Source organism: Callithrix jacchus, chromosome 10, assembly GCF_049354715.1.
Source record: "Callithrix jacchus isolate 240 chromosome 10, calJac240_pri, whole genome shotgun sequence".
NCBI classification, from domain to species: domain Eukaryota; kingdom Metazoa; phylum Chordata; class Mammalia; order Primates; family Cebidae; genus Callithrix; species Callithrix jacchus.
The window spans coordinates 65,976,981-66,003,496 of NC_133511.1; the positions used below are offsets into that span (position 1 = coordinate 65,976,981).

The 26,516-nt window shown below is 40.7% G+C and overlaps 2 protein-coding genes across 22 annotated transcripts in view; one reads left to right on the forward strand and one right to left on the reverse strand.

The window, feature by feature from the left end:
* Nucleotides 1–18,428, reverse strand: part of SPCS2 (signal peptidase complex subunit 2) — a 31,433-nt gene extending 13,005 nt beyond the window's left edge. The window contains exons 1-4 of one of the 2 annotated variants that reach the window (XM_078340243.1): nucleotides 18,293–18,428; nucleotides 3,023–3,115; nucleotides 1,604–1,687; nucleotides 602–762 (exon numbers count right to left, since the gene is read on the reverse strand). In XM_078340243.1, the coding sequence (XP_078196369.1) occupies nucleotides 602–762; nucleotides 1,604–1,687; nucleotides 3,023–3,115; nucleotides 18,293–18,406 (452 nt within the window). In that variant the 5' untranslated portion in view covers nucleotides 18,407–18,428. The remainder of the gene's footprint in view (nucleotides 1–601; nucleotides 763–1,603; nucleotides 1,688–3,022; nucleotides 3,116–18,292) is intronic. The other variant, XM_002754816.7, reaches the window with a different exon arrangement.
* A 136-nt stretch (nucleotides 18,429–18,564) lies between these two features.
* The window catches only part of XRRA1 (X-ray radiation resistance associated 1), a 133,451-nt gene continuing 125,499 nt past the window's right edge, over nucleotides 18,565–26,516 (forward strand). For 9 of the 20 annotated variants that reach the window (XR_013523247.1, XM_035265452.3, XM_035265441.3 and 6 more), the window contains exons 1-2: nucleotides 21,732–21,782; nucleotides 22,184–22,251. The gene's annotated coding sequence lies outside the window, so the exon portion shown is untranslated. Of the gene's footprint in view, nucleotides 18,909–21,731; nucleotides 21,783–22,183; nucleotides 22,252–26,516 lie in introns of those variants that run through there. The other 11 variants (XM_035265450.3, XM_035265445.3, XM_078340213.1 and 8 more) reach the window with 3 other exon arrangements.

The following is a 26,516-nucleotide window of genomic DNA, read 5'->3' on the forward strand; positions in this document are numbered from 1 at the left end:
ACGATCTTACATTTATCATAAAAATGAGGGGAAAGGAAACAATTATATATAAAATATAATATAAAATCTCTCATTTAATCTTTATGATAATTCAGAATGCTACCCATATTTATAAATGAGTGGTATTTAAATAATCCAAAAATAAGTAAATTTTCATTAGCACAAGATCACAAATACCTTGGATTTCAAACCCACATTCTCTAGCTCCAGAGTAAGTTCTTAACTTCACTGTAATACAAACCACACTTATAATATCCTAGAATGAGTGGCTTGAAGCAGTCAGGTCTAGTGGGAAAAGTTCTGGGCTAGAACTGAGAAGAGCTGGGTTCATTGTTACTATGTGTTGTGCTATTATGTGCTCATATTAGGATAATGACCTCTACATTAATAACAAAAATGAATTACGATAAAATAACCATACTAACATAAAATATCAATGACAGTTACTAAATAAACTGATAGATGTTAACTATATAAATATCACAGCTCATAATGTTAAATTCTAACATTAGCAAGCCCAGATATGAAAGTCTGGTAGAAGTATCAGCAGATTTTTAAAAATGGTCACTAGGAAACAAACCTGAGCATAAATAAAGGATATGATATGACGCACAAAGCCAAAACGGGTTTGGACTCTGGAAAGGGGTGCATATAATCCCAAATCAAAGCCACTATGGCAAAGAAACAGGAGATTGTACAGATGGTGAGGCGACCATCAATTAGACCAAAATTCTCGACATATTTGTATTTTTCCAGAAGTACCTAGCGAGAAAAAGAAGGAATCAGGCTAATAGGAATACTTCCTTCCCAGTTCCTGCTTTTATTCTTGATTTCCATGATAAAAGAATCATATGAATATGACTCAAGCCTTCTTTAAAGATCAAGAGAAAAAGTTCATCAACCCCTCATATAAAAACTTTAAACTCCTCAAATTTTCCCACAGCTAAAATGTTCTTTTCCTTTCAAAATGAAGAGATGACGAATCATGTATGAATGTCCTATCTTCTCTTTTTTTTTTTTTTTTGAGACTGAGTTCCTCTCGTTACCCAGGCTGGAGTGCAATGGCGCGATCTCGGCTCACCGCAACCTCCGCCTCCTGGGTTCAGGCAATTCTCCTGCCTCAGCCTCCTGAGTAGCTGGGATTACAGGCACGCGCCACCATGCCCAGCTAATTTTTTGTATTTTTAGTAGAGACGGGGTTTCACCTTGTTGACCAGGATGGTCTCGATCTCTTGACTTCGTGATCCACCCGCCTCGGCCTCCCACAGTGCTGGGATTACAGGCTTGAACCACCGCGCCCAGCCCCGTCCTATCTTCTCTTAAGGCTAATGAATGTCCTGTCTTCTCTCAAGGCTTCTTCTCTTCTAGGCTAATGAATCTTAGGAACAAAAAATTACCAGCTTTCTTGAGAGAGCCAACATTTGTATTTCAACACATTTCCTCTGACTTTTTCTATGAGAAATTTTAGAAACTGCTTTCTGACTCAATTTCTAACACTGAAAATTTCACTCCAAGTTACAAAAGGAAAAGATCTTCCAGGAGAGATGGCCATCAGTTGTATAGGGGGTTGTATATACTAACCAACCCCTCCTCAAGGAAGTACCTTTTTGGCAGAGTCATCCAAAGAGTTTTTCACAGCTGATCCATCCCACTTGTCAATTTTTACAGGCTTATCATCTATCTTCCACTGTAAAACAAACAGAAAAGTGTGCATCTAGAAATCTGGCATCTTAACAAAAGTAAATGAACCACTTTCTTAAGAGCATCCCTCATGCATACATAATATTTACTCTTTGTCTTCTGATGTTGCAGAACTAAAAGGCAAAACAGGCTATTCTGGGCACACTCCTATGGAGTAGCCCTGCAAGAAGCAGTTAAAAAAAAAAAAAAAAAGACCAAACAATTAAAAATCAGGTTGAAGGAGACTAGGTCACTAGGATCAGGTAGTACTCATGATATTGAGGTTGCCAGTCTCCATACAGAGTATACAAAAACAAGTCCAGAACCAGAACACGTATATGGGCTGCAGAGACTGTAAGTGTAAACCTGCGTATCTGACCTTCATTTTACCCCATGTGAGTATAGAAAATTACTCTATTTGTTCATTCTTTAGAAAATACAGATATATGAATTTACAGACACTAACAAAATAGGGAGGACCTCCTTTAATATTACTTTGTCAGCTAACAACTTTTATTATTTTACTAGCATGTCTTAACTTTAAGATAGCAATTCCAGTATGGCCTGTTGGACACAATGCTAAATTTTCAATTACAAACCCAGTCTCAGACCCAGTCCCATCAGGAACTGTGTGGACAAACTCTGCTTCTATCTCCCTTATCTACAGAGGTTTAGAAAGTTTCCCAAACACTACTATTCAGAGGCAAATAATTCTTACTCACTGCTCATGTAAAGTTCAAAATGTTACAGGACCTACGAACGGAATTTAGCACCCTGAATTCAACTTCCCACTTTTGGGAATTTTTCTGTAACTGAATACATGTGAAATGATATACAAGCCTACGTGCTGCCACATTGTTTGTTAACATTGTTTTCCAGTTTGAAAAGCTGGAAGTAACTCAAGTGCTCACTTATAAGGGGATTGGTTAAACAAACTACAGTACATCCAGATATCTTATCAGGGTAGAGGAACATGGGGAGGAGCAAGACTTCTCTACATGTGCCTTTAAAATGCTTTAACCATGTGAATGTATTACACAGCAGAAAATTTTCTCAAATCCAAGTATTTAAGTGAATGTAGCTTAAAAGGAACAGGGTGCTACAAATAATCTGATAAACCTGTTTTTTGTAAACCATTAAGGGCCAACTCTTAATTTTTTAGATCAAGTGAACAAATATTATATTCCATAAAGATTACAAACCAGCAAGCAATCCAAAATTCATTTGGATTAAGAATGGATTACTTTACTGAAAGACAGGAAATGCCATATTTATCTTTCTGATTGAACACAAGTATAGAGATACTGCCTATAAGAAATAAAGAGATGGCAGTGGTGAGTACCTGTTGTCCCAGATACTTGGGAGGCTGAGGTGGGAGAATAGCTTGAGCCCAGGTGTTCAAGTCCAGCCTGGGCAATATAGTGAAAGCATGTCTCTAAAAATAAATAAGTAAATAATAATAAAAAGTGAGAGAGATGGGATAAAAAATAATTGTAAAGATTTTAAACAACTATAGAAATATAATTCATCAACCTTAAATTTTTTTCCTGTGGTTCTATATATTATTATACAAAAGAGAAAACCTGTTCTGTGCAGTTTGTTGGGAGAAATAACATAAGCTAAAAATAGCCATACTTAAAATAATTAAAAGTCAATCAAGTTTTTTTCCCTTTTGTGCCTTATAAAAGCAAACTTTTTTGAGAAAATTACTCATGGCAGCATGCTGTAATATTGACTGCCATAGACTGCCAGCCTACAAATCAAACATGACATCTAATTTTAAAGATACAAACTGAACGAAAAAGAAATTAGTAGGTTTTCCAGCTAGATAGCTTCTTTACACTGTCAAGTAAATCTCACTTTGAAGACAAATGAAAGAACCAACTTGTGGAGCTAAACTCACAATAGAATTTGAATTATTTGTGAAATAAAGTCATTTAAAAATTATGGGTCATTCAAAAACAGGAAAATCATATTCTCAGAGACCTAGCCACACCTTACTGCTTGCATTGCATCACAGAAAAGAAACTTGCCTTTATAAGACAGAGGATAACGTCTTAGCAATTTAGGGAAATAAAATGCAGAAGCAGCCATTACAATGTATTGAAATAGCCTCAGCTCTAACTTCACTGCCTGGTACTTAGAAGCAATCTTCAGTAAGTGGAACAGAAACATTTACAGTGAATTATATGAAATCACAAGAAAGGTGACTTCATAGTAACACAGCCCATTTCAAAGCAAGTACTATCTCTACTACAGTACAGAGAACCATTTGGAAAAAGGGGAGTGGCTATTAGGTGCTTATTTTTGTGATTTTTACGTCTCATCACGCTCAAAAACTGCTCATCAACTAAAATGTATGCTACTCCTCATGTTCTCTCCACTACTATCTGGTATTTTAGAAGCTCTTTTTTTTGGCCTCATTTTTGTCTTCCTCAACACTATGCACAAAATTGCTTGTTTTGTAATAATAAAAAGAGAAAGCATAGGTTAGTTTCTTCTATGTGGGACCTCACAGGATAAATTACAAAGAAGGGCAGTGTGTAGAAATAAGTGAACCTGGGTCTGAGATTGCCATCTTTAGCAAGGCTTGTTTGCAAGGTTGGCCTTTGGCGGGCATCTGACAAGCTGGCTGATAAACAGTTCCCTACACTGATATAAATACATTCCCTCAGTGATAAGAGTGGCTCACTGTGCTTCACTGTTTGTATAAGTGATGTGATTTATGTTGAACACCGTTTCTTCTGGAAATCTAGAGAAACTTATGCTGTATGTTGCCAGTATCCAAAATTTTAAGATAATATCCCTTACACAGGTCAATTTTCACTCACTGTAAAACTGCTGACACTCATCTTTTTATTGCAACACTAAGCAGACCCTCAATCCAGAAACCAAGGTCCTTCAGATTAGAAAACTAGAGTTCAAAGATGTTAAGTGCCATACATCTAGTAAATGACAAGTCAACAAAATTCTTTAGGGCTACATGACAAATACATGGCTCATTATCAAGCCGTCTCTTCTGATCAGGCGTGGTGGCTCATGCCTGCCATCCCAGCACTTTGGGAGGCCGAGGCGGGTGGATCACAAAACAAGGTCAGGAGTTCAAAACCAATCTGGCCAACATAGTGAAATCCCGTCTCTACTAAAAGTACAAATTAGCCGGGTATGGTGGTGTGTACCTGTAATCCCAGCTGAGGCAGGAAAATCGACTGACACGGGAGGCAGAGGTTGCAGGGAGTCGAGATCACACCATTGCACTCCAGCCCAGGCAACAGTGCGAGACTCCATCTCAAAAAACAAACAAAGAAAACAACAACCAAAAAAACTGTCTCTTCTTTAGTGACATAAACTTATTTTTACTTGCCTTAATCCCTGAATTCAATCCCAAGGCAGACTGTGGCCTTATTCTCAAAGGTGTACTGTACCTCAAATCACGAGCTGACTGGATTTTGGCCAGGCGTGGTGGCTCACACCTATAACCCCAGCACTTTGGGAGGTGGAGGCGGGTGGATCATATGAGGTCAGGAGTTCCAGACCAGCCTGGCCAGCACTGTGAAACCCCGTCTCTACTAAAAGTACAAAACTTAGCCAGGTGTGGTGGTGCACACCTGTAATCCTAGCTAGGCAGGAGAATCGCTTGAACCTGGGAGGTGAAGGTTGCAGGGAGCCAAGATGGCGCCATTGCACTCCAGCCTGAGTGACAGAGGAAGACTCTGTCTCAAAAACAAAAAACAAAAAAAAAAAAATCAAGCTGACTGAATTTAGACTAAATACAAATGTATATAAGCAAATGCTTTTTTTCCCTTACCCAACAAGGTGAGTTGTTATTATCCAAGGGAGAATGGAGTCAGGCTACTTGTATTCTTATCCTCACTTTTCCACTTAATGCTGGAAGGCATTGGCCAAATAATTTAACCTCTCTAAGCCTTATTAGTTTACTCAATTGTAAAATGAAGATGGCGAAAATGCCTATTTCACAGGTTGGTATGAGAAGTAAATAGTATAATTATAAAACACAGCACAGTGCACAGTGCCTGGTACCTAGCAAGCACTTAATAAAAATTAGCTATTGCTGTCGCTATTAATTACATAAAACTATATAATACACTGCATCATGGTTACCTGACTGTATGTATTATCTCCCTCATTAGGTAACAGGGACTACACACTTTTGTATTCTCAGAGACTGGTATACAATATACTGTCAATAGCTTTTTTTTTTTTTTTAATGTCTAAAGCCTTATAAAGAAAAAAAGGGAAGAAAGAGATTTCTAAAATGTTACTCTCCAGTTTAAGTTTAGCAAATGTAGACATAGTCAGAATGATCTCATTTGGTTCTTATTCACAGAATTTCTTCAAGGGATGGAGGGCAGACAGAAGGTATAAATATAGCCACCATTTCCTGAATGCCTAACGTGTACATAATCCCCACAATAACCCTACAAGGTAAAAACAGTTAAAATCCTCCTTTTACAGATAACACTAGGGGTTTAAAAAACTTGCCAAAGGTAAAAGGTAGAAAGTGGTAAAGCCAGGACTCAATCAGGTTTTTATGACTTCAAAACTTATGCTCTCTCACTATTCTACACTGCCTTCCCATGAAGTACAAGGAAAGGAATTATTAGCCATCAAAAACACAAAAGAACAGGAATCAAAGAGATCCCTGAAGTGACAGCTATATAATTTATCTTGACTCCTAACAAGCTCTAGTTAATAACATTTAAGAAACCTAAAATATATATTTTTTAATATAATATATATATTATATATATATTTATTTATTAATCTTGAATAGGACCACAAAACCCACAGGATATCAATAACATTGAACCTCCCCCCTCAATTTAAAACCAACTGCAATTTGGCTGAAAACAGAGCTCAAAAGTACTATTTTAAAGAAATTAGTTCCCTACATCACCCACTGAAGAGATAAAGACAACTGTTTTTTTTTTTTTGAGTCAGAGTCTTGCTCTGTCGCCCAGGCTGGTGGAGTGCAGTGGTGCGATCTTGACTCACTGCAACCTCCGCCTCCTGGGTTCAAGAAATTCTCATGCCACAGCCTCCTGAATGGCTGGGATTATAGGCATGTGCATTCACACCTGGCTAATTTTTGTATTTTTTAATAGAGTTGGGGTTTCACGATGTTGGCCAGGCTCATCTCGAATTCCTGGCCTCAAGTGATCCACCTACCTCAGCCTGCAAAGTGCCACCACACTCGGCCAAGATAAAGACACCTTTTATCAAACTAACGTACCTGATGCCAGAGCTGGCTGGCTAACCAGTTCAAAGAAAATAGGCATTTGATGGCTTTAATAGAAAATTACAAAGGCTCATTTCAGTTATGTTTCTTCACTGCACATTTGAATAATAAAAAGTTCTACGAACATATTTCACTGCAGGTATGGCATCATGAACGCCGTAAGTGCTTAGGAAGGATATTAAACACAACTCAGGTTTGAAGGCTATGTAGTCAGTGCAGGAAGGTATTTTCCAAATTAAGTCATTTGGGGGAATATAGTCTTCTGTTCCCCATGCATCACCAGACTTAAAGAGATAGGGTGGGATCAAAAAAAAGGACAAAATAGGCCAGGGATAGTGGCTCATGCTTATAACTTCAGCACTTTGGGAGGCTAAGATGGAAGGGTCGCTTGAATTCAGGAGTCTGAGACCAGCCTGGGCAACATAGCAAGACCCCATCTCTGCAAAAAAATTCAGTATAAAAAATTAGCCAGGCGTGGTGGTGCCCATCTAGAGTCCCAGTTACTTGGGAGACTGAGGCAGAAGGATGGCTTGAGCCTGGGAGGTCTAGGTTGCAGTGAGCCATGATTGTGCCACTGCACTCCAGCCAGGACAATAGAGTGAGACTTCATCTCAAAAAAAAAAAAAAAAAAAAAAAACAAAAGGACAAAATCCTTGGTTATTAGGATACGTCCAGCAAAACAAAACTGTTTTGAGTATGACATACCAACATGAATATCTTAAATTTTAATAACAGAAGTTATTAATCACTAAAAACAGAAGTTATACAGTGATATAAAAGACCTTAGTGAATTGCTTCATAAAGTTCCTTAGCCTGACAATAAGACTCAAGGGATCCCTCAATTCACACTAGAGAGATGAAGAATTACCAGGGATGAGAGTGGTGTCAATGGTGACCCTGTTCTGAATTAGAAAGAACTGACATGGCTCTAAGAAAAATAAACTTTTTCTCTCCTTTATCCCAGTTTAGAAAGTAGACAGAAGCTGCAATGGGGGAAAGTAGTAGGCAATGAGGCATCTGAGAGAAACCATTTCCTAGTTATTAGGCTAAAGAACTTGAATTTTATTCTGAAGCAGGCAATGGAGAGTATTTTAAGCAGAAGAATAACAAATTTAAGTTGTTTTTTTTTTTTAAGTCACTTTAGGGGCAACCTGGCAGATGATCTGGAGGGGAGTAAAACTGGAGATAGAGATGCAGATGGGGCCTGATGTAACTGCAGAGCCTCATTGCTCAATAAAGCAGCAGCAGGGGGATTGAAAGGGAGTATTTCTGAGGTAGAATTGGCAGGACTTAGTAACAGACTAGTTATAAGGAACATGAAAGAGAAGAGAGAGAGAGATGACTACCTGCTAGAATTAGGGCTTGGATGACTTGTTTGAGCCATCATGTCATTTTCCAAGAGAAGGAATACAGGAGGGAAAAGGATAAATATCCATTTGCATATGTGGAGTTCTAAACTAAAATAAGGAGGTAATAAAAAACTGATGGCAAACTCAGAAGCTGAGATTACAATTTCAGTTGGAAATATATATGTACCCATACCCCTCCCCGCCAAACACACACACATATTTAGCAAGAAAAGAAAATGTTCAGTTTGGGGAGAAAATGAGGTCTATCTGAAGAATGTGCACTGTCATCTAATTTAGATCCCAATTCAGCAAAAACACGATATCTCAAAGAGATTATGCTCTTAGCAAGACACTGAAGCTTCAATTTCAATCTACTTTTTATAAAAATGCCCAAGATGTACTGCAAAGAAAATTACTGGCTTAACAGTGCTTATTACTGACTGGATTCATCACTGGAGTTAGAAGGAAATTACCATGTGTTGATTAAATTATGAGCATGCACATTCGTGACAACCCCAGAGAAACTGATTCTTAGGTTCCACACTGCCTTCTCTACTCCACCACAAACTGTACTTAGCCGTGACAGGGCTGCTTCTAAATTAACCTGGCCCAAGAAGAGAGAAGCCTACATGACCACAGTTGTTTGAGGACCAGGCCAGTCAGTAGATCCAAGACTTAAACATCCCACCATTGAACCGAGTGAGTGTGAGCTCTAAGGCTGAAAATAGCTCAAAGTTAAAACAACTTGATTCAAATATTAATCAACAATGCTCCAACAATGAAGCATTTTTTCTTGCAGCAAATCCAAATGCAGTCAACAATCCTTTCAATACTAGCAACTAACATCTTCTAAAGTCTAACTGAATTGTTGGCATAATCATCCAGTATAAATATTTTACCTTTGCAATGGATAGAGAAGAAATTAGATATACAAATTAAAATGGTCTTTACAATCTAGTTAAGGAAAATCCTATGCTAAGTGCTAAATGGTAAGAAATAGAGGAGTAAGGGCACATTACAGGTTTAAGGATCTGCAAAAAAGATTTTGGATAAAATGTTACCTAACCTCAGGAAAATCAATCTGCAGCAAAACTGACTGGGGGGGGATGAGAGAGAGAGGGATGCTGTCAAAGTACGAAGACTGGCTGGGAATGTACTACATTGACACAGATGTGAAATGAGTCCTTATTCTAGAGAGGTGGCAGTTCACATACTCCATTTAAGAATTACATGCAATCGGTTCCAAAGAATCCAGCTGAGTGCAAATTCAGGGATAGGAGTATTCAGCTGTTTCATCTGAAATCCATTTCCTACAGCCTGGAAAAGCATTAACTGTTATATGACTTTTCTGTTTTGTTTTTTTTCTTTTTAAGGAAACTGCCAAGTCTCTCAATAGCAATTCATTCCAGTGTTGGACAATCTTTTAAAAGAAAAAAATAATATTTTAAAACATGAGGCCGGGCACGGTGGCTCACGCTTGTAATCCCAGCACTTTGGGAGGCCGAGGTGGGCAGATCACGAGGTCAAGAGATCAAGACCATCCTGGCCAACGTGGTGAAACCCTGTCTCTACTAAAAATTACAAAAATTAGCTGGGCATGGTGGTATGCGCCTGTAGTCCCAGCTACTCAAGAGGCTGAAGCAGGAGAACTGCTTGAACCTGGGAGGTGGAGGTGGTAGCAAGCCAAAAAAAAAAAAAAAATTAAAACACAACCTTTTGGCAATTTTAATTCTGTATTTTCTTTAAATTAATATTGAGTGGATGCTTGCTATGTGCCAAGCACTGCTGTAGTCACTAGGGATATAGTCATAAACAAGATAAATTCTGCACTCAAGGAGCTTCTTCTTTTATGGGAGATAAAGAATAAGTAAATAAATATGCATATAAATCCAGGTTGTAAAAAATATTATATAGAAAAATGCAATAGAGTTTTTTAAAAAGACTAAAAAACACTGAGGGAAAATAGTTAACATCTGAGCAGAGTTGAATAAAGGAGTAACCCATGAGAAAATAGGGAGTGTCCCAGTGAAAACAGAAAAACAGAACACCAAAAGTCCCCAGGCTGAACATGTTTAAGGAACAGCAGAAAAGCCAGGGTTTCCAGAGCATAATGACTGAAGTAGAAACTGACAGGTGAGCATGACAGAAACAGGCAGGATCAAGAACATTTAGGGGCTACAAAATAGGCTACAGTTAGGGGTTTGGATTTGAGCTGAGGTGGGAAGTTACTAGAGAGATTTCAGCAAAAGAGTGGGTGATCTGTTTTAAAAGACTAGTCTGGCTGCTGTGTGGAGAACAAAATGTAAGAAAGCCAAGGCCGGGCACGGTGGCTCACGCCTGTAATCCCAGCACTTTGGGAGGCCGAGGAGGGTGGATCATGAGGTCAAGAGATCGAGACCATCCTGGTCAACAAGGTGAAACCCCATCTCTACTAAAATACAAAAAATTAGCTGGAAATGGTGGCGCGTGCCTGTAATCCCAGCTACTCAGGAGGCTGAGGCAGGAGAATTGCCTGAACCCAGGAGGCAGAGGTTGCAATGAGCCGAGATCACGCCATTGCACTCCAGCTTTGGTAACAAGAGCAAAACTCCGTCTCACAAAAAAAAAAAAAAAAAAAAAAAAAAAAAGGAAAGCCAAGCACAGAACCTGCTGGAAGACCAGTTGAAAAGGGTACTACAGCTGTCTAGGTAAGAGTGGTCAGATTCTGGATGTTAAGCCAGGAAAATACAATGATGGGATGAATATGGAATACGAGGCAGAAGGAAGAATCAAGGGTAATTTTCAGGTTTTTGTTTCAATAAATTAGATGAATGGAGGCATCAAACTGAAATGAGGAAGAATGGGAGAGAAACACTTTGAGGGGTAAGCAGAAATCAAGGGATTGGCTCCAGCTATTCATGCCTGATACATGTATTAGACATGTAAGTGGAGATGACAAGTAGGCAGTTGGACATAAAAGTCTGGGGCTTATAGGCGAGGTCCAGGTTGAGAATATAAATGTGGAAATCAGCAACTTCTACATGTTATTTAAGCCATGACATTGGGTATCACCTCACCTAAGGATGAGCACAGACAGAGGAGAGGGCCTGGGATAAGAGCTCAGGGACTGGCAATATTTATACAGGTCAGGAAGAAGACCAAAGAACAATGAAGAAAACAGAGACTAGTTGAAGGAGGAGGAAAACTGGGGGCAAGTGGTGTCCTAGAAGCCAAATAAAGAAAATATTTCAAGAAGAAAGAAGTGACCAATAAGTCAAATGCTACTGAAAGGCTACGCAATATAAAAACTACTACTGAAATTTGATAAGGGCTGGGCACAGTGGTTTACACCTATAGTTCCAGCACTTTGGGAGGCCAAGGTGGGTGGATAATCTGAGGTCGGGAGTTCGAGACCAGTCTGACCAACATGGAGAAACCCCATTTCTACTGTAAATACAAAATGAGTCAGGCGTGGTGGCGCATGCCTGTAATACCAGCTACTCAGGAGGCTGAGGCAGGAGAATTACTTGAACCTGGGAGGAGGAGGTTGTGGTGAGCCGAGATTGCGCCCTTGCACTCCACCCTGAGTGGTAAGAGCAAAACTCCGTCTCAAAAAAAAAAATTTTGATAAGATGGAGATCAGAACAGAGCAAAGTGCTGGCAACAGCTGAAAGAGGGACCTGAGCCCGATTTTTTTCTTTTTTTAGTGAGTCTTTTAATTAGTAATTAAAGTAAGAGTATTAATCAGTATCTGTGATACCACTGTGTAACATAAAATACACTTAAAAAAAAATAATTTGAAACTTTAAGGGTTACTCCATGAATGGAAAGACAAAAGTTTCTAAAATTTCAATATAATGTACATACCATAAAATTTACTACTTAATGTCAATTCAGCGGTTCTTAGCATACTCACAAGGTTATACAACCGTCACCACTATCTAATTCTAGAATATATGCATACCCTCAAAAAGAAACTCCATACCCATTAGCAGTTACATCTTATTCCTACCCTCTAACACCTGGCAGCTAACAATCTACTTTCTGTCTCTATGGATTTGCCTATTCTGGACATTTTATGCAGTCATACTATATATGGCCTTTTGTGATTGGCTTCTTTCACTTAGCACATTTTCAAGATTCATCCCTATTGTAGTATGTATCAATACTTTATTCTCTCTAATGATTGACTTATATTCCATTGTATAGATATATCACATTTTATTTATCCATTCATCACCTGAGAGACATTTTGGTTGTTTCTACCTTTAGGCCATTATGATAACTGTGCTATGAATATTTGTGTGCCAAGTTTTCCTGTGGACATACATTTTCAATTCTCTTGGGTATACACCTAGAAGTGGAATTGCTGGGTCATATGGTAACTTTATGCTAAATTTTCTGAGGAACTGTCAAACTGTTTCTAAGAGTGCCACCACATTTTACATCCCTGTCAGCAATACATGAAGATTCTGATTTCTCCATATTCTCACCAAAACAAGTTATTTTCCTTTTTTTTTTCTTTATTATAGCAATCTTAGTGGATGTGCAGTGGTTTCTCTTTGTGGTTTTACTTTGCATTTCTCTAATGACTGATGATGTTGCACATCTTTCCACGTGCTATGAGCTATTCATATATCTTCTATGGAGAAATGTCTATTTACATCTTTTGCCCTTTTAAAAACTAGGTTGCTATCTTTTTATTAATGAGTTATAAAACTGTTTGTATAGTCTATATGCTAGACCCTTATCAGATACATGATTTGAAAATGTTTTCTTTCATTCTGTGGATTGTCTTTTTTCACTTTCTTGATAGTGGCCTTTGACACACACATACTTTTCATTTTGAGAAAATAAAAAATAATGAGTTTTGAGATGCTAATAAAGTTCAGTGTGCAAAACAGTGTTAAAAGGCCAGCACCTTGTTTCACTGAACAAACACACACAATTATACTAATGTCATAAAACCGTCCATTTTCTTTGTCAGAGGTAGGTAAGAAGGCACAAGCATATCACCCAGAAGTGTCGCAAGCTAAGATACCTTCCAGTAGACTAAAAGAGGAGATACCTAAGGACATATGGTTGGTAGGTGACAAAGCCAAGGAAGACTACAGCCTAGGTCTTCCACCTCACAACAGATGCTCATCTAACTACTACATTAGCTAGCACATTAGCTAGCACACGGATGGGAAGCAATGTACTGAGTAAGGGAAGAGCCAGGTACTGTGTTACTAAGTCACTGTGTGGTCTTGCACAAGTTGCTTTGCCTTCCCGTCTCCAACTGTGTCCGTGTCTACCAAATGAGCCTGAAATATCAGGTAAGTTTCAAGGTCTCTTCATTATAAACATTTTAAAGAAACCTACTGATTAAGCAGAATAGCTTTTTGAAAACAAAACAAAAACCTTAAAATTTCAGAACCAAAAGAGACTAAAAAAATCATTTAAGCCAGTAGTCCTCAACCTGGAGGTAACTGTTAAAATGCAGACGTAATAGAGACATGTGAAAAAATGCAGATATCCAGGCCCTAACTCCAGAGAATCTGATTCAGGCCTAAGAAAAGGTCCAAATATCTGTTAAATTCAACTTAATACTCAAGGGAGTTTGATGTAAACCGATTTCACAACATGTTCTGAAAAATATGTACCTAAGGAAGCTGAAGCCCAGAATAGCCAGCTACATATATATATGTAACTGTATATATTTTGTTAAGTGTTTACTATGTGCCAGATACTACCTTCTAAGGTCAATATTACCCCATTTTACAAGTGAGGAAACTGAGATACAAAGAGATGTATTAACTTGCCCAAGAATACACATCTTGTAAGTGACAGAACCACATAATTCAAAGCCACACAGACAGCCCAGCTCCCAATCTTGTGTTCTCAACTAAGACATAAAAGTTATGCTTTAAGATCAGGCTGACAGGCCAGTCAGGAGACAGAAATCCAGGTATAAGGCTAAAAGGGTCTAAATAATAGCTTTGGAAAGCATGGTTTAACACCACATATGAACTTTAATAGCCAAAACAAATTAAGCAAGCAGCTTTTCTTTATAACTGCCAGGCAGAACAAAATGCTTTGATATATTTGGGGCAAAACAGCGTACTGCAATGATCTAAGTCAAGTCATTCTGTGATGGAGGCGGAAAGATTATATTTGCATACTTATTTTTAAAATCAGGAAACAAGAATTGCAGTGTTCTTAAAGTCAGTTTCATAAGAGTAGAAATTCACATCTGCTTAGGGGAAGCTTTTATTACATTTCTTTATGGCAAGTGAAACTACAGCTGCAGAAATAAAATAAAAACCCTCCCCTCCAAAATCAAGACACAACAAATTAAAGAAATTGTATTAGGTTGGGTATAGTGGTGCATGCCTGTAAATTCCGCACTTTGGGAGGCCAAGGCGGTTGGATCACCTGACATCAGGAGTTTGCGACTAACCTGGCCAACATGGTTAAATCCCATCTCTACTAAATATACACAAATTAGCCAGATGTGGTGGCACATGCCTACAATCCCAGCTACTGGGGAGGGTGAGGCAGGAGACTGAGGCAGGAGAACTGCTTGAACCCGGGAGGCAGAGGTTGCAGTGAGTGAGACTGCAACACTGCACTCCAGCCCAGGCAAAAAAAAAAAAAAAGAAAAAGAAATTATATTATAGGTAACAGCTTCTCGTTCCCATAGAGCAAAAAGCCTCTCTACTCTTTCAGATCCTGCTCCACTGAGAATAACATTTTTTCTCCAAGTTCTCTCCCATAGTACTCTTAGTCTTCAAACAATTAGAGGCACCATCCTCTAAAGCTGTTTCTGAAGACTGAGGTGGCAGATCCCAAGTTTCTTCTCTGCAAAAGTCAATGCTAAAAGCACTTATTCTGTGTTGATCACTACAGAGAAGCAGTCACAGGAAAATATACAAATACGAATTGGTGAAATAATACAAAACAGTATGTCATATTAAGTGACAGCTTAATTCCCATGTGCAGAGTAAGTGCTAGAGGAATTCAGAGAGGGAACAGTTCAATGTAAGGCTGAAATCAAGTTTTCCAAGAAAAAGCACTCAAGCAGCTCTTGACTATTCTGTCTCTTCTGTCCCCACTTATTGGTTAAATCTTCCAAGTACTCTTTTGTGAGACCTTTTCTCTATTTCTGCTACTCATGTTGAGGTTCTCATCACCTTGTCATTCTATTTTTACCACAGACTGCCCTTTAAACAAAGAACATTTACTTCTAGTAGATTCCAAAGGACAGAGAACAGAGCTGGGTGGTGGCTCATGAATGTAATCCCAGAACTTTGGGAGGCTGAGGTGGGAGATCACTTGAGGCCACGTGTTCAAGACTAGCCTGGGCAACATAGTGAGACGTTGTCTCTACAAATAATAATAAAAATAAAATAAAAAGGGCAGAGAAAATAAAACAAAAAAACTCAAAAAGCATTTACCAGCACTAAACAATTTGATCCTTACAACAAGCCTGTAATATGTATGAATGTCCAGTCTTTATATAAGGATATTTAAATTCAGTAATATCACACAACTTATCCAAGGTCATGTGGCTTCAATTAGGTTGGTGCAAAAGTTATCATGGTTCCTACCATTACTTTTGATGGCAAAACCCACAACTACTTTCGCACCAACCTAATTAACATGCTGCACTACAACTCAAACTTGTCTCTTTTCAATATATACATTCACTACTGTGTATATGGCCTTATTAAGAAGGCTTCTACTTTCTATGTCTCCAAACCACCAGCTTTCCTAAAAACCACTTTACAGTCTCAAAACCCTTCAACAAGTTTCTTGTCCCATTTCAGGCAATCCATGGCCTCCCTAACTGGATTCTATCTACTTGTCACTACAGTTCCTTTAGAGAGCCTTCTAGTCAACTCAGTACCTGAGAAACATTAAGCACCATTACATCTGTGTACCTTTACTCAAGGAGAATTTTTTACCTGACATGTCTCTCCTCTTTCTCCCTCCAAATAAGGTGCCAGCTCCACTCTCAGAAATGACGCCTTTCCTTGAGACTCTCACTCTTATCAATAAGATCTCAGGGATCACTCTATCTCTTTTGAACTTCTGTAAAAAGTGCACACTTGAATATACCATATAGTTCCTTAAATAGGTTTAATTACCCCATCTCCTATATTCAGCTATTCTGAGTGCTCTCTGACAGCAGGAATCTTCCTCCACCATTACACATTTGTACTGGTCACTACAGGTAATGGAGATCATTACTGTGTACTAGCTTACTTGGTTCTCCCCAAAACCCTGTGATATAGAGATCCTAAAATTCCAAATGAAAAAAGGTTATTTGACTTGCCAGTCTTCATACTGTTTGCAAGTAGCAGAAATACTTCAAAGCTGAAATCTTATGATCCCCAAATCCAGATTCTTTCAATAACACAATGTTGTCTTATACTATTCCATAATAACAGTATTCCATACTGCCTTAGTAGAAAGCCCATGCTTAATGTTTCCTGATGAAAATCCAAGTGGAAAGAAGAGCAAGAGCAGTGAGTGGGGAAGGTAAACACAGGCTGTGAGGTGCTTACCCAGTGAGAAGAAAGGATCTGTGTACACAAATGACCATCAACTCCCCCATACTCTCACAGGTCTTGAAGCAATTTACCATCCCAGCCTCCAGAATATGTTTCTGCATCTTAAGCTTTGAGTGTGAGGCCAGGTGCATGGTGACTCATGCCTGTAACCCAGCACTTTGGGGAGCCGAGGTGGGAGGATCACTTGAGGCGAGGAATTTGAGACCAGCCGGGGCAACACAGTAAGACCCTAACTCTACAGAAAAGTTAAAAGCAAAAAAAGTAGCCAGGCGTGATGGTGCACATCTGTAGTCCCAGCTACTCCAGAGGCTGGAGTGGAAAGATCACCACGGCCCAGGAGTTCAAGGCTGCAGTGATCTGAGATCCATTCTGGGCAATGGAGTGAGACCCCTCCCACAAGAGAAGAGTGTGAGAACCATGTCTTTCAAAACCAGTGACACTCAAAAAGACAAGTAAAAAGATCTGGATCTGACCACCTCAGCATAATCATGTATTCATTTCTTAAGCACCTACCATGTGTTATGCATATGAAAGTCTGAAAGCTGTTTTCAATTAAAGTCAAAAATCCTATTTACTACATTAAAGACACCATGCTTAACAATTCTCATCAAACCAGCCCAGGGCCCTACAATGAGAGAACTGGAAGGGAACTTATGGTTGTCTCATTTTAAGGCTAAATCTCTTACTTTGCAGCTGAGAAAACAGATACAGAAGGAGCAAGCATACTTCAAGGTCACAAAGCCAGTTAGAGGCAAAACCAACAGGATGAAGTTCTCCATGCAACTGTTTCTTCCAAGATGCTGTGCAAAGAGCAAGAAGGGCCAACACAGGGACAGTTTTCCTTTTTTTATTTTAAGCCCTTGTTGCTAGAACTGCAGTTAAAAAAAAATAAATGAATGAGCAGAGCAGGAAAGAGGCTAGCGTGAGCGGGTAGCAGTGCACTTGGTGGCAAACAGGGAGGTGGAGGGAAGACAGGAGAGGGAAGGGGAAAAACAGGAAAAAAAAGAAAAATCTTAAAGGCTTCTTGTCAGTCCAGCAGGAAGAGTCAACACTTTGGAATCTGCAAGCAAGGGTGATGGTGGTAGGGAGTTTGGAGGATACTGATTCTTTAATCTTTGGGCTTCGGTTTGCCGTGTCTGTGAAACGGGCACAGGCAACAGTGGACCCAGCACTCCAGAAAAGCGATGCACACGATGAAGTATGGAAGAATAAAATTACAGAAAAAGCCGTAGTGGCCAGGACCAGAACATTTACGAGAAGGGAAGAAGTGCTAAAGAGGAGAGGGTCCAGGTTGGAAGTGTGATGAGGGCATGCTACAAACAAGAGTGCGTAGGGTTCTCATGGTGGTCACACAAGGGGTCCCCTCAAAAGACCGTAGAAAATAAGGGAGACAGGGACGGGAAGGCGGGCTCGCCGCCTCCCAGGCCTCCCCAGGATCAGATTGTTCCCAAGAACCGGCTCCTCACCTTATCCAACAAGCCACTACGGCCAATGCCTGTCCCGCAGCTGGAACCACCGCCAGCCCCACTACTGCCTCCGCTACCACCGCTTCTCCCGCCCTGAGCAGCTGCCGCCGCCATCTTGTCCGCCTCTGCGTCTCCCTCCCCTCCGACTTGTCCGAAGCCGATTGGCTGAAGCTGAAGGTGTGACGCGCCGCGCAGAGCCTATCGGGATCCGTAGTTTGGGGCTTGTGACGCGAGGTAGTCAGCGGACGTGGCCGCGGAGCTTGCTGGGACTTGTAGTTAGAAGACCCGGCCTCCGGTTGCCGCTTAACACTGTCAGTCGCCGCATAGCGGTTACTAAGGGGTGTGAAAGGTCGTGGCAGGTAGCACCGTGGAGCGGCTCCGAGATCCCCGGGAGGCTCGCAGGCGCTCATCCCTCCTGACTGGGACGTCGCCTCCGCGGACTCCTCGGAGACGGAAACGACGCCGGAGGCAGGTGCGACTGAAAACTTAGTTTTCGAGTTCCAGTCTTTCTCCGGCCCAGAAGTGGAGTTTCCAAAGGGGTGGCTCGTCCTTCATCCTTTTCTAGACTGGTTGTGGCACTTACCGATTATTCTCTCAAGCAGCTGTCATTTTAGCGGTTAGTAATGCTTTCCTGTTACGGAGAACTCACATTTACTGAGTGCCTACTGTCTGCCAGGCAGTATCCTATGTGCACTTCCAGCCATCCTCTCTCTCATTGAGTCCCACAACCGCCCTGTTAGATGAGGAAACTAAAGAACCTACCCAAGGCCAGATAGCATGTATCTGAACTCCGTTTTCAAGCCAACATTTTAAAAAAAATTAAAACCAGTATGTATCCCTTCTGACACTGCTTTTACGGTTCTAGGATGTAATGGTATTCTAGATTTTAATTAATAAATATTTCACAAATATATACATATATATATATATATAGAGAGAGGGCACCAATATTTTACTAACGGATACAGGGGATCAAGATAGACCTGGTCACTATTCTGGTGGAACTCTTACTCCATGACAGAGTTATCAAATATGCTCTATCATGACAGAGCATTGTATTATACTATGCTCTATTACATTATGTTGTGTTTTTAAATTCCCATATATCCCCCATAAGCGTCTAAATAATTCAACAAATATTATTGAGTTGCTTACTATGTTGCAGATCCTTTCTAGTCACCAGAGATATATCCATGAGTAAAAGAGACAAAAACTTGTCTTGGCAAAGCTAAAATTCATGTGAAAATAATTATCACAGCCAGGTGTGGTGGCTCATGTTTGTAATCTCAGCATTTTGGGAGGCCGAGGCAGGCGTATCACCTAAGGTCAGGCGTTCACTAGCCTGGCCAACATGGTGAAACCTCATCTCTACTAAAAATACAAAAATTAGCTGGGCGTGGTAGTGGTGCCTGTAGTCTCAGCTACTTGGGAGGCTGAGGCAGGAAAATTGATTGATCACAGGAGGCAGAGGTTACAGTGAGCCCAGATCAGAAAGAAAAGAAAATAATTATTGCTAAATAGCTAAATTATCACTAAAAATAAAATAATTATCACTAAATAACAATAACATCAGATGAGATTTTATTACCTCTGTGAAGCCATCCATGGACACTCTAGTCAGATGCCCCTGTAGCTTGTTGTTGCTTTTTATCTTTTACGACTTCTCATTTTTCAATGAGATGATATAGCATTGCCCTAGTTCCCCTCCCCGGCCACCCGCCCACCTTTCTTTCAGACTGAGTCTCACTCTGTTCCCCAGGCTGGAGTGCAGTGGTCGGATCTTGGCTCACTGTAACCTCTGCCTCCTGGGTTCAAGCAGTTCTCATGCCTCAGCCTCCCAAGCTGTAGTCCCTGTAGCTGGGACTACAGGCACACACCACCATGCCTGGTTAGTTTTTATATTTTTGCTAGAGACAGGATTTTGCCAAGTTGGACAGGCTAGTCTTGAACTCTTGACTTCAAGTGATACGTCCGTCTCAGCCTCCCAAAGTACTGGCATTACAGGCATGAGCCACTGTGCCAGGCCAACTACCCATCTTTCAAGTTCCAGCTCTAATGTCACCTACACTGTGAAACTATCCCTGATACTTGCTGCTTCTTTCTTCGCAGACGACATGAAGTGCTTCTATTGCATTTTGTTCATGGGTTGGGTTAGTTCAATTAAGACTCATTGAGACTCTTCCTTCAGTAGGCCAGGTTCTGTATGAGATGCAGTATAGAGAGATAAGTAGGACTTAGGCCTGACCTGACCTTGGCAATACTCACAGCCTGGTGAGGTGGGGAACAGACAAAGAAGCAGGCATTATAATACGGTATGGTATAGTGCCTGTATTAGTCTGTTTTCACACTTCTATGAAGAACTCCCCAAGACTGAGTAATTTATAAAAGAAAGAGGTTTATTTGACTCACAGTTCCACATGGCTGAAGAGGCCTCAGGAAATTTACAATCATGGCAGAAGAGGAAGAGGAAAGTCTTACATGGCAGCAGGCAAGAGAGAGCATGAGTGTGAAGAAGGAACTGTAGACACTTATAAAACCATCAGAGCTCATAAGAACTCACTCACTATCATGAGGACAGCATGGGGGATACCACCTCCATGATCCAATCACCTCCTACCAAGTTTCTCCCTCAACACATGGGGATTATGGGGATTACAATTCAAGATGAGATTTGGGTGGGGACACAAAGCCTAACCATATTAGTGCCCCCATTAAGGAGTGGGCTTGATGGCTGGGTAAGGGGGCTCACACCCATATCCCAACACTTTCGGAGGTCGAGTTGGGCAGATTGCCTGAGCTCAGGAGTTTGAAGCAGCCTAGGCAACATGGTGAAACCCAGTCTCTATCAACAATACAGAAATTTAGCTGGGCATTGTAGCACATATCTGTGGTCTCAGGTACTTGGGAGGCTGAGGTGGAAGGATTGTTTGAGTCTGGGAGGTGGAGGTTGCAGAGAGCTGAGATCATGCCACTGCACTCCCGTCTGGGTGACAGAGTAAGACCTTGTCTCAAGACAAAAAAAAAGAAATGGGCTTCAGGAGGGTCAACCTGAGGAGAGGAAGATACAGGAAAGCTAATCTGTATGTAACCAGGCAAGGAAGAGGAGCAGAAATGTGATAGGCCAAAGGAATGGAACAAGCAAATATATGGGTTACTGTATGTGTGTGTTGTGTGGGGCAGGTGTGGGAGAAAGGGAGAATGTTTGTTTTGGAGGAAGCACTACAGTCAGATTGGTATTAGCGGCGGCAAGTTTGAGATAGAGACCAGAGGTAACTAAACTAACCAGGCATTCAGCCTCCAAGCCTGGAACTTTGACCTTTTTTTTCTACCATATAAAGTTTATACTTGTCTTAGATAATGTAACCTAGGGGTTATGGGCCCTTCTTGGCCCATTAGTTGTAGATCCACACCTTCTCACCTAATATTCCTAATAGGGGACTGGAATTTCTACAGTGGCATCCAGGTCTGTGTGCCTCCTACAAGCTTGAGTGTAAGTCATCTTTTGTATTGTATGCATGGCAAATACTTTTCCCAGACTGTGACTTACCTTTCAACTTTGACTTTGCTATTTTTATCTGGCAGAAATTAATTTTGTTAAAATAATCATGTAAACAATCCCTTCCTTTCAGATTTGTACTTCATGTGTCTTATTTAAGCACTCCAGCCATACCCCATTATCATAATTACATTCTCCTATACCATTTTTCCATCTATGTCTTGTCTTTATCTCCATCTCTGTATCTATATCTATTTCTTGAATCTTTATTTTATGGGCAAGGACTAAAGGCAAGACAAATTTTGGAGCAGAAGGCTTAAGTAGAATATAATTAATGAGAAAGTCCAAGAGCTCTGAATAGGATGCTAAGAAGGAATATAATATTTATTTTACAGGCAAAGAAACAAGTGAAGAAACAAACAAAAAAGGAAGTCAACAGGCCATTCTCAACGTCAAAGATCAAGTAAGTACTCTGCCAACCTGAAGCCAGGTCACCATATTGTGTAAGTTACTGAAGGCTTTCCAACAGCCATCATATCTAACATTTCCAGCCAGCAATTTACTCATTCATTCCTTCATTCACCTCTCTAGCAGATGTGTGTGATTGGTCGCACGTGAGAGAGTTCCTGAAAGACATATTGGCTGAATATAAATTTGTCCCCATCCATCCATCTATATCTATTAATCTTCCCAACTAGGGATTACACAGGTGAATAAGGTAATGATAGGCCCCACAGCAGGTGAGAAGTTGACAAGGGGAGCAAACAACTGTAATAAAGTGGTAAGTACTGTACTAGGCAAAGTATGGAGTGTTGTAAGAACACATAAGAAGAGCCTCCAATGCTTTGCAGGGAACATCAGGGATCAGAAAACTCATAGTGCCCTGTGTTGGACCAAAGGAGGTACTAGCATTAATTCATTTATTTCACAAATATTTATGGAATCTGTTATATGCCAGGTGATTTGTTAGGAATAAATTGATGACTGCCATTGATATTGCCCTTTCTTAGGAAGGTTTTAGAGTCTAACTGAGGATATGTGTGTGTGTGTTTGTCTGTGTGTGTGTAACAGATATATATCTTGGTCCCAGGAGTGCCATCATATCCTTCACTTGGCTCATACATCTATTGTGTGCTTCCTATGAGCTAAGTTCCAAGGGTGGAAGAGAAACAGTGAATTAGATGTGTTTCCAGACTTGCATATTCATAGTCTGTTGAAGGTACTCCTTCATGATCATTGATAATCTTATGAGGTCGGGCCACAAAAGGAATACTGATGAAAGACTTCACAGCTTAGTAAAAGCAGCAGTTATTTCTGCTGGCAGGTTCAGTGAAGGCTTTGTGGAAGTGTTGGCATCTGGGTGGAGTCTAGAAAGATGCTTTTTTCTATCCATTCTGTCCATTATTACCTGATTTATTTCTTACTGCAATTCTCAGAGGCACAGAATTTTTATCCTCATTTTACATGTGATAAATCTGAGGCACAAAGAGGTAAAGTTATTTGCCTATCATCACTCAGCTTGATAGTAGAAACTAGAGTCAAATTTAAAAATTGTTGCCCTTCCTATTACACCATTCTGTATTCATAGAATATTTGTCACTGCCAGGAAACCTTCTCCTAGGACATCTCAATCCCAGCTTTCCACACTGCTCTTTTTTTTTTTTTCCTGAACTCTTCCCAGACCCTTCATACTGTGGTCTCTTCTCACATACCTTGTGTAACCTCCCTTCCCCTGGCCAGCAGCTTGCAGGTTCCCCAATCTCTGCTACCTCAAATTGCATGACGCTATCTCAATGCATATTTGGAAATGGCTACATCCCTTTAAAGACAAATTTTAAGAGCTCAAGGTTAAAGAAACTTAATCTTTGAGGTGGTCTTGGAGCTGAATTATAAAGGATGAGATCAACTAGGTGAACAAGGTGAAGAAAGGTATTTTAGGCTGAAGGAACACCAAGAACAGAGGCAGAGAGGACTACGTGTGAATGATGTGTTTTGGGAGTGGAAAATGACACTGTGGGCCTGAATGGGTAGAACTAACTGGCACTGGAAAGGTTAGGACATAGGACTCCAAGGACTTTCAACATCAGGCTTAGGCATCTGGCCTTCATGTTTAGTGGAACCCAGTCAGAAAACTGTTGCAGTATTCTAAGAGGGAGATGATGAATGATTTAATGAAAGCAGTAGAGATGCAGAAAAGTAGACCATTGGAACAGTATTTCCAAGCTGAAATTGTCATGACTCAGTGATATATGGGATAAGAAAAGAGGAGCTGGGTCTAGTATGTTTAGGTTGCATTGGTGGTGCTGTGCATTTTCATAACACATTTCGAGGAAATGTATGTTATTGAATTTGAAAATCCCAGTAGTGGGAGTTTGTTTTATTGAATGGGACATACTGTTTAAATTTCCACACCATGAAAATAGAAGATCAGGCTGGGTGTGTTGCCTCATGCCCAGGAGTTTGAGACCAGTCTGGGCAATATGATGAAACCCTGTCCCTACAAAAAATACAAAAATTAGCCAGGCATGGTGGCATGTGCCTGTAGTCCAAGCTACTCAGGAGGCTGAGGTGGGAGGATTGTTTGAGCCTAGGAGGTTAAGGCTACAATCAGCCGTGATTGTGCCACTGTACTCCAACCTGGGTGACAAAGTGAGATGCTGTGTCAAAAAAAAAAAAAATCAGAAAAAACAAATGTAGCCTGGAGTTGAATCTGGTTCTTAGGTGTTTAGTTTGGCCTGCATATTGTTTTAGAATGGAAATTAGTTGCCGACACTCAAATAATTAGGAGATTTCATGTATACGGCAGACTTTCCTTGAAAAAAATGTGAAGATCTGGCAATAATGACTTAGATTTCTATATGGCAGCAATTGGTGAGAGCTGACTAACTGCTGCCTCTATGAGCATGTGCGCTGTCTCTCTCTTTCACACACACACACACACACACCCTCCTTCTACTCTCTTCTCACATCCAGCTTTCTTCACTCATCTGTCACACACACACACACACACACCCTCCTTCTACTCTCTCCTCACATCCAGCTTTCTTCACTCATCTGTCACACACACACACACACACACACACACCCTCCTTCTCCTCTCTCCTCACATCCAGCTTTCTTCACTCATCTGTCACACACACACACACACACACACACACACCCTCCTTCTACTCTCTCCTCACATCCAGCTTTCTTCACTCATCTGTCACACACACACACACACACACACACACCCTCCTTCTCCTCTCTCCTCACATCCAGCTTTCTTCACTCATCTGTCACACACACACACACCCCCTCCTTCTACTCTCTCCTCACATCCAGTTTTCTTCACTCATCTGTCACACACACACACACACACCCTCCTTCTCCTCTCTCCTCACATCCAGCTTTCTTCACTCATCTGTCACACACACACACACACACACACCCTCCTTCTACTCTCTCCTCACCTCCAGCTTTCTTCACTCACATGACCTGCCCAACTCTTGTAACCATTTGTGTTTGCAAGTCCTGGCTAAAATGTCGGTTTTTGCAAGGTTTGATATCAGACTGTGGCAAAGAATCTGTGAATGACAAATGGTATGTGCAGTTGTGATTAGGGATATCCATTCCTTTGAGGAAGGATTTTTGTGTCTGTCTCTCTGAAGAGAATAATAATTTGATGAAGAAAAGACTGAGTCATACCTGAGAGTCACAACTGTGTTCTCTTTTCAACTTTTGTTCATATACATGCATGCACAGGTGCACACACACACCACACACACCCCTAAAGAATTTCTGACTCACTGTAAGATGATATTGGAGAGTCTCTGGGAGCCACTCCATAGCACATAGAAAATGAAAGGTTATTTCTTTTGTGCTCTTTTTATTCTCTAGGTATTAGGGAAATGGAACACTTGGGATATTTGAAATCTCTCCCCCATCACAACTGTCCCTGAGGGAGCCTGGCCTCCCTCACCCTCAGTGAGGGAACCCCGCCCTTGGGTGCTGGGTGCCCTTCTTCCTGCCTCCTCAAGGATGCCTCTGTGGGTCTGTCCATCTTTCTCCTGCATTGTCAGCCTTTCCTCCCCTGCTGGCTCCTTATCAGTCGATAGATGTAGTCAAGCCTTTCTCATCCTGTTAATAGCAGAGTAATGGGAAATGAGCAGCATGAGTTAGCCATGTGCCAGATACTAAATCCTTTCACAAGCATTTCTCTTGTAATCATCAAAGCAGACCTATGAAGTAGGTGCACTTATTGTCTACATTTCACAGAGGAAAAAACTGAGGCATAGAAAAGTAACTTGCTCAAGGCTACAAAGCTAGTAAGTGGCATAGCTAGGATCTGAACCCATGCAGCGAGCTTCCAAAATTTGTTCTCTGTAGTGACTCTGTCTACCAATGCTGGGACTAGGGTGGAGTCCAAGTGCTGACACTGCATTTGGACAACCCTGAGAGAGAGCACATGCCCCTGTAGGTGTTCCGCAGGCACCTTGCTCACCTTCCCCCAGCGCTGGCCCTGACATTCACCCATCTCTTTACTTTACCTTCCATCTCACTGCTGTCTTGCTTTTCTCCTCCCTTTCACAATCAAGCTTCTTGAAAAATTTGCTTATATTCACTTATTGCATTCCCTGACCTTCCATTCACTCTTTCATACATAAAGTCTGACTTTGACTCCACCTTTCTTCTAAAACTGACCTCCTACTTGGCCTATTTTCAGTCCTCACCTTGCCTGACTTCCCT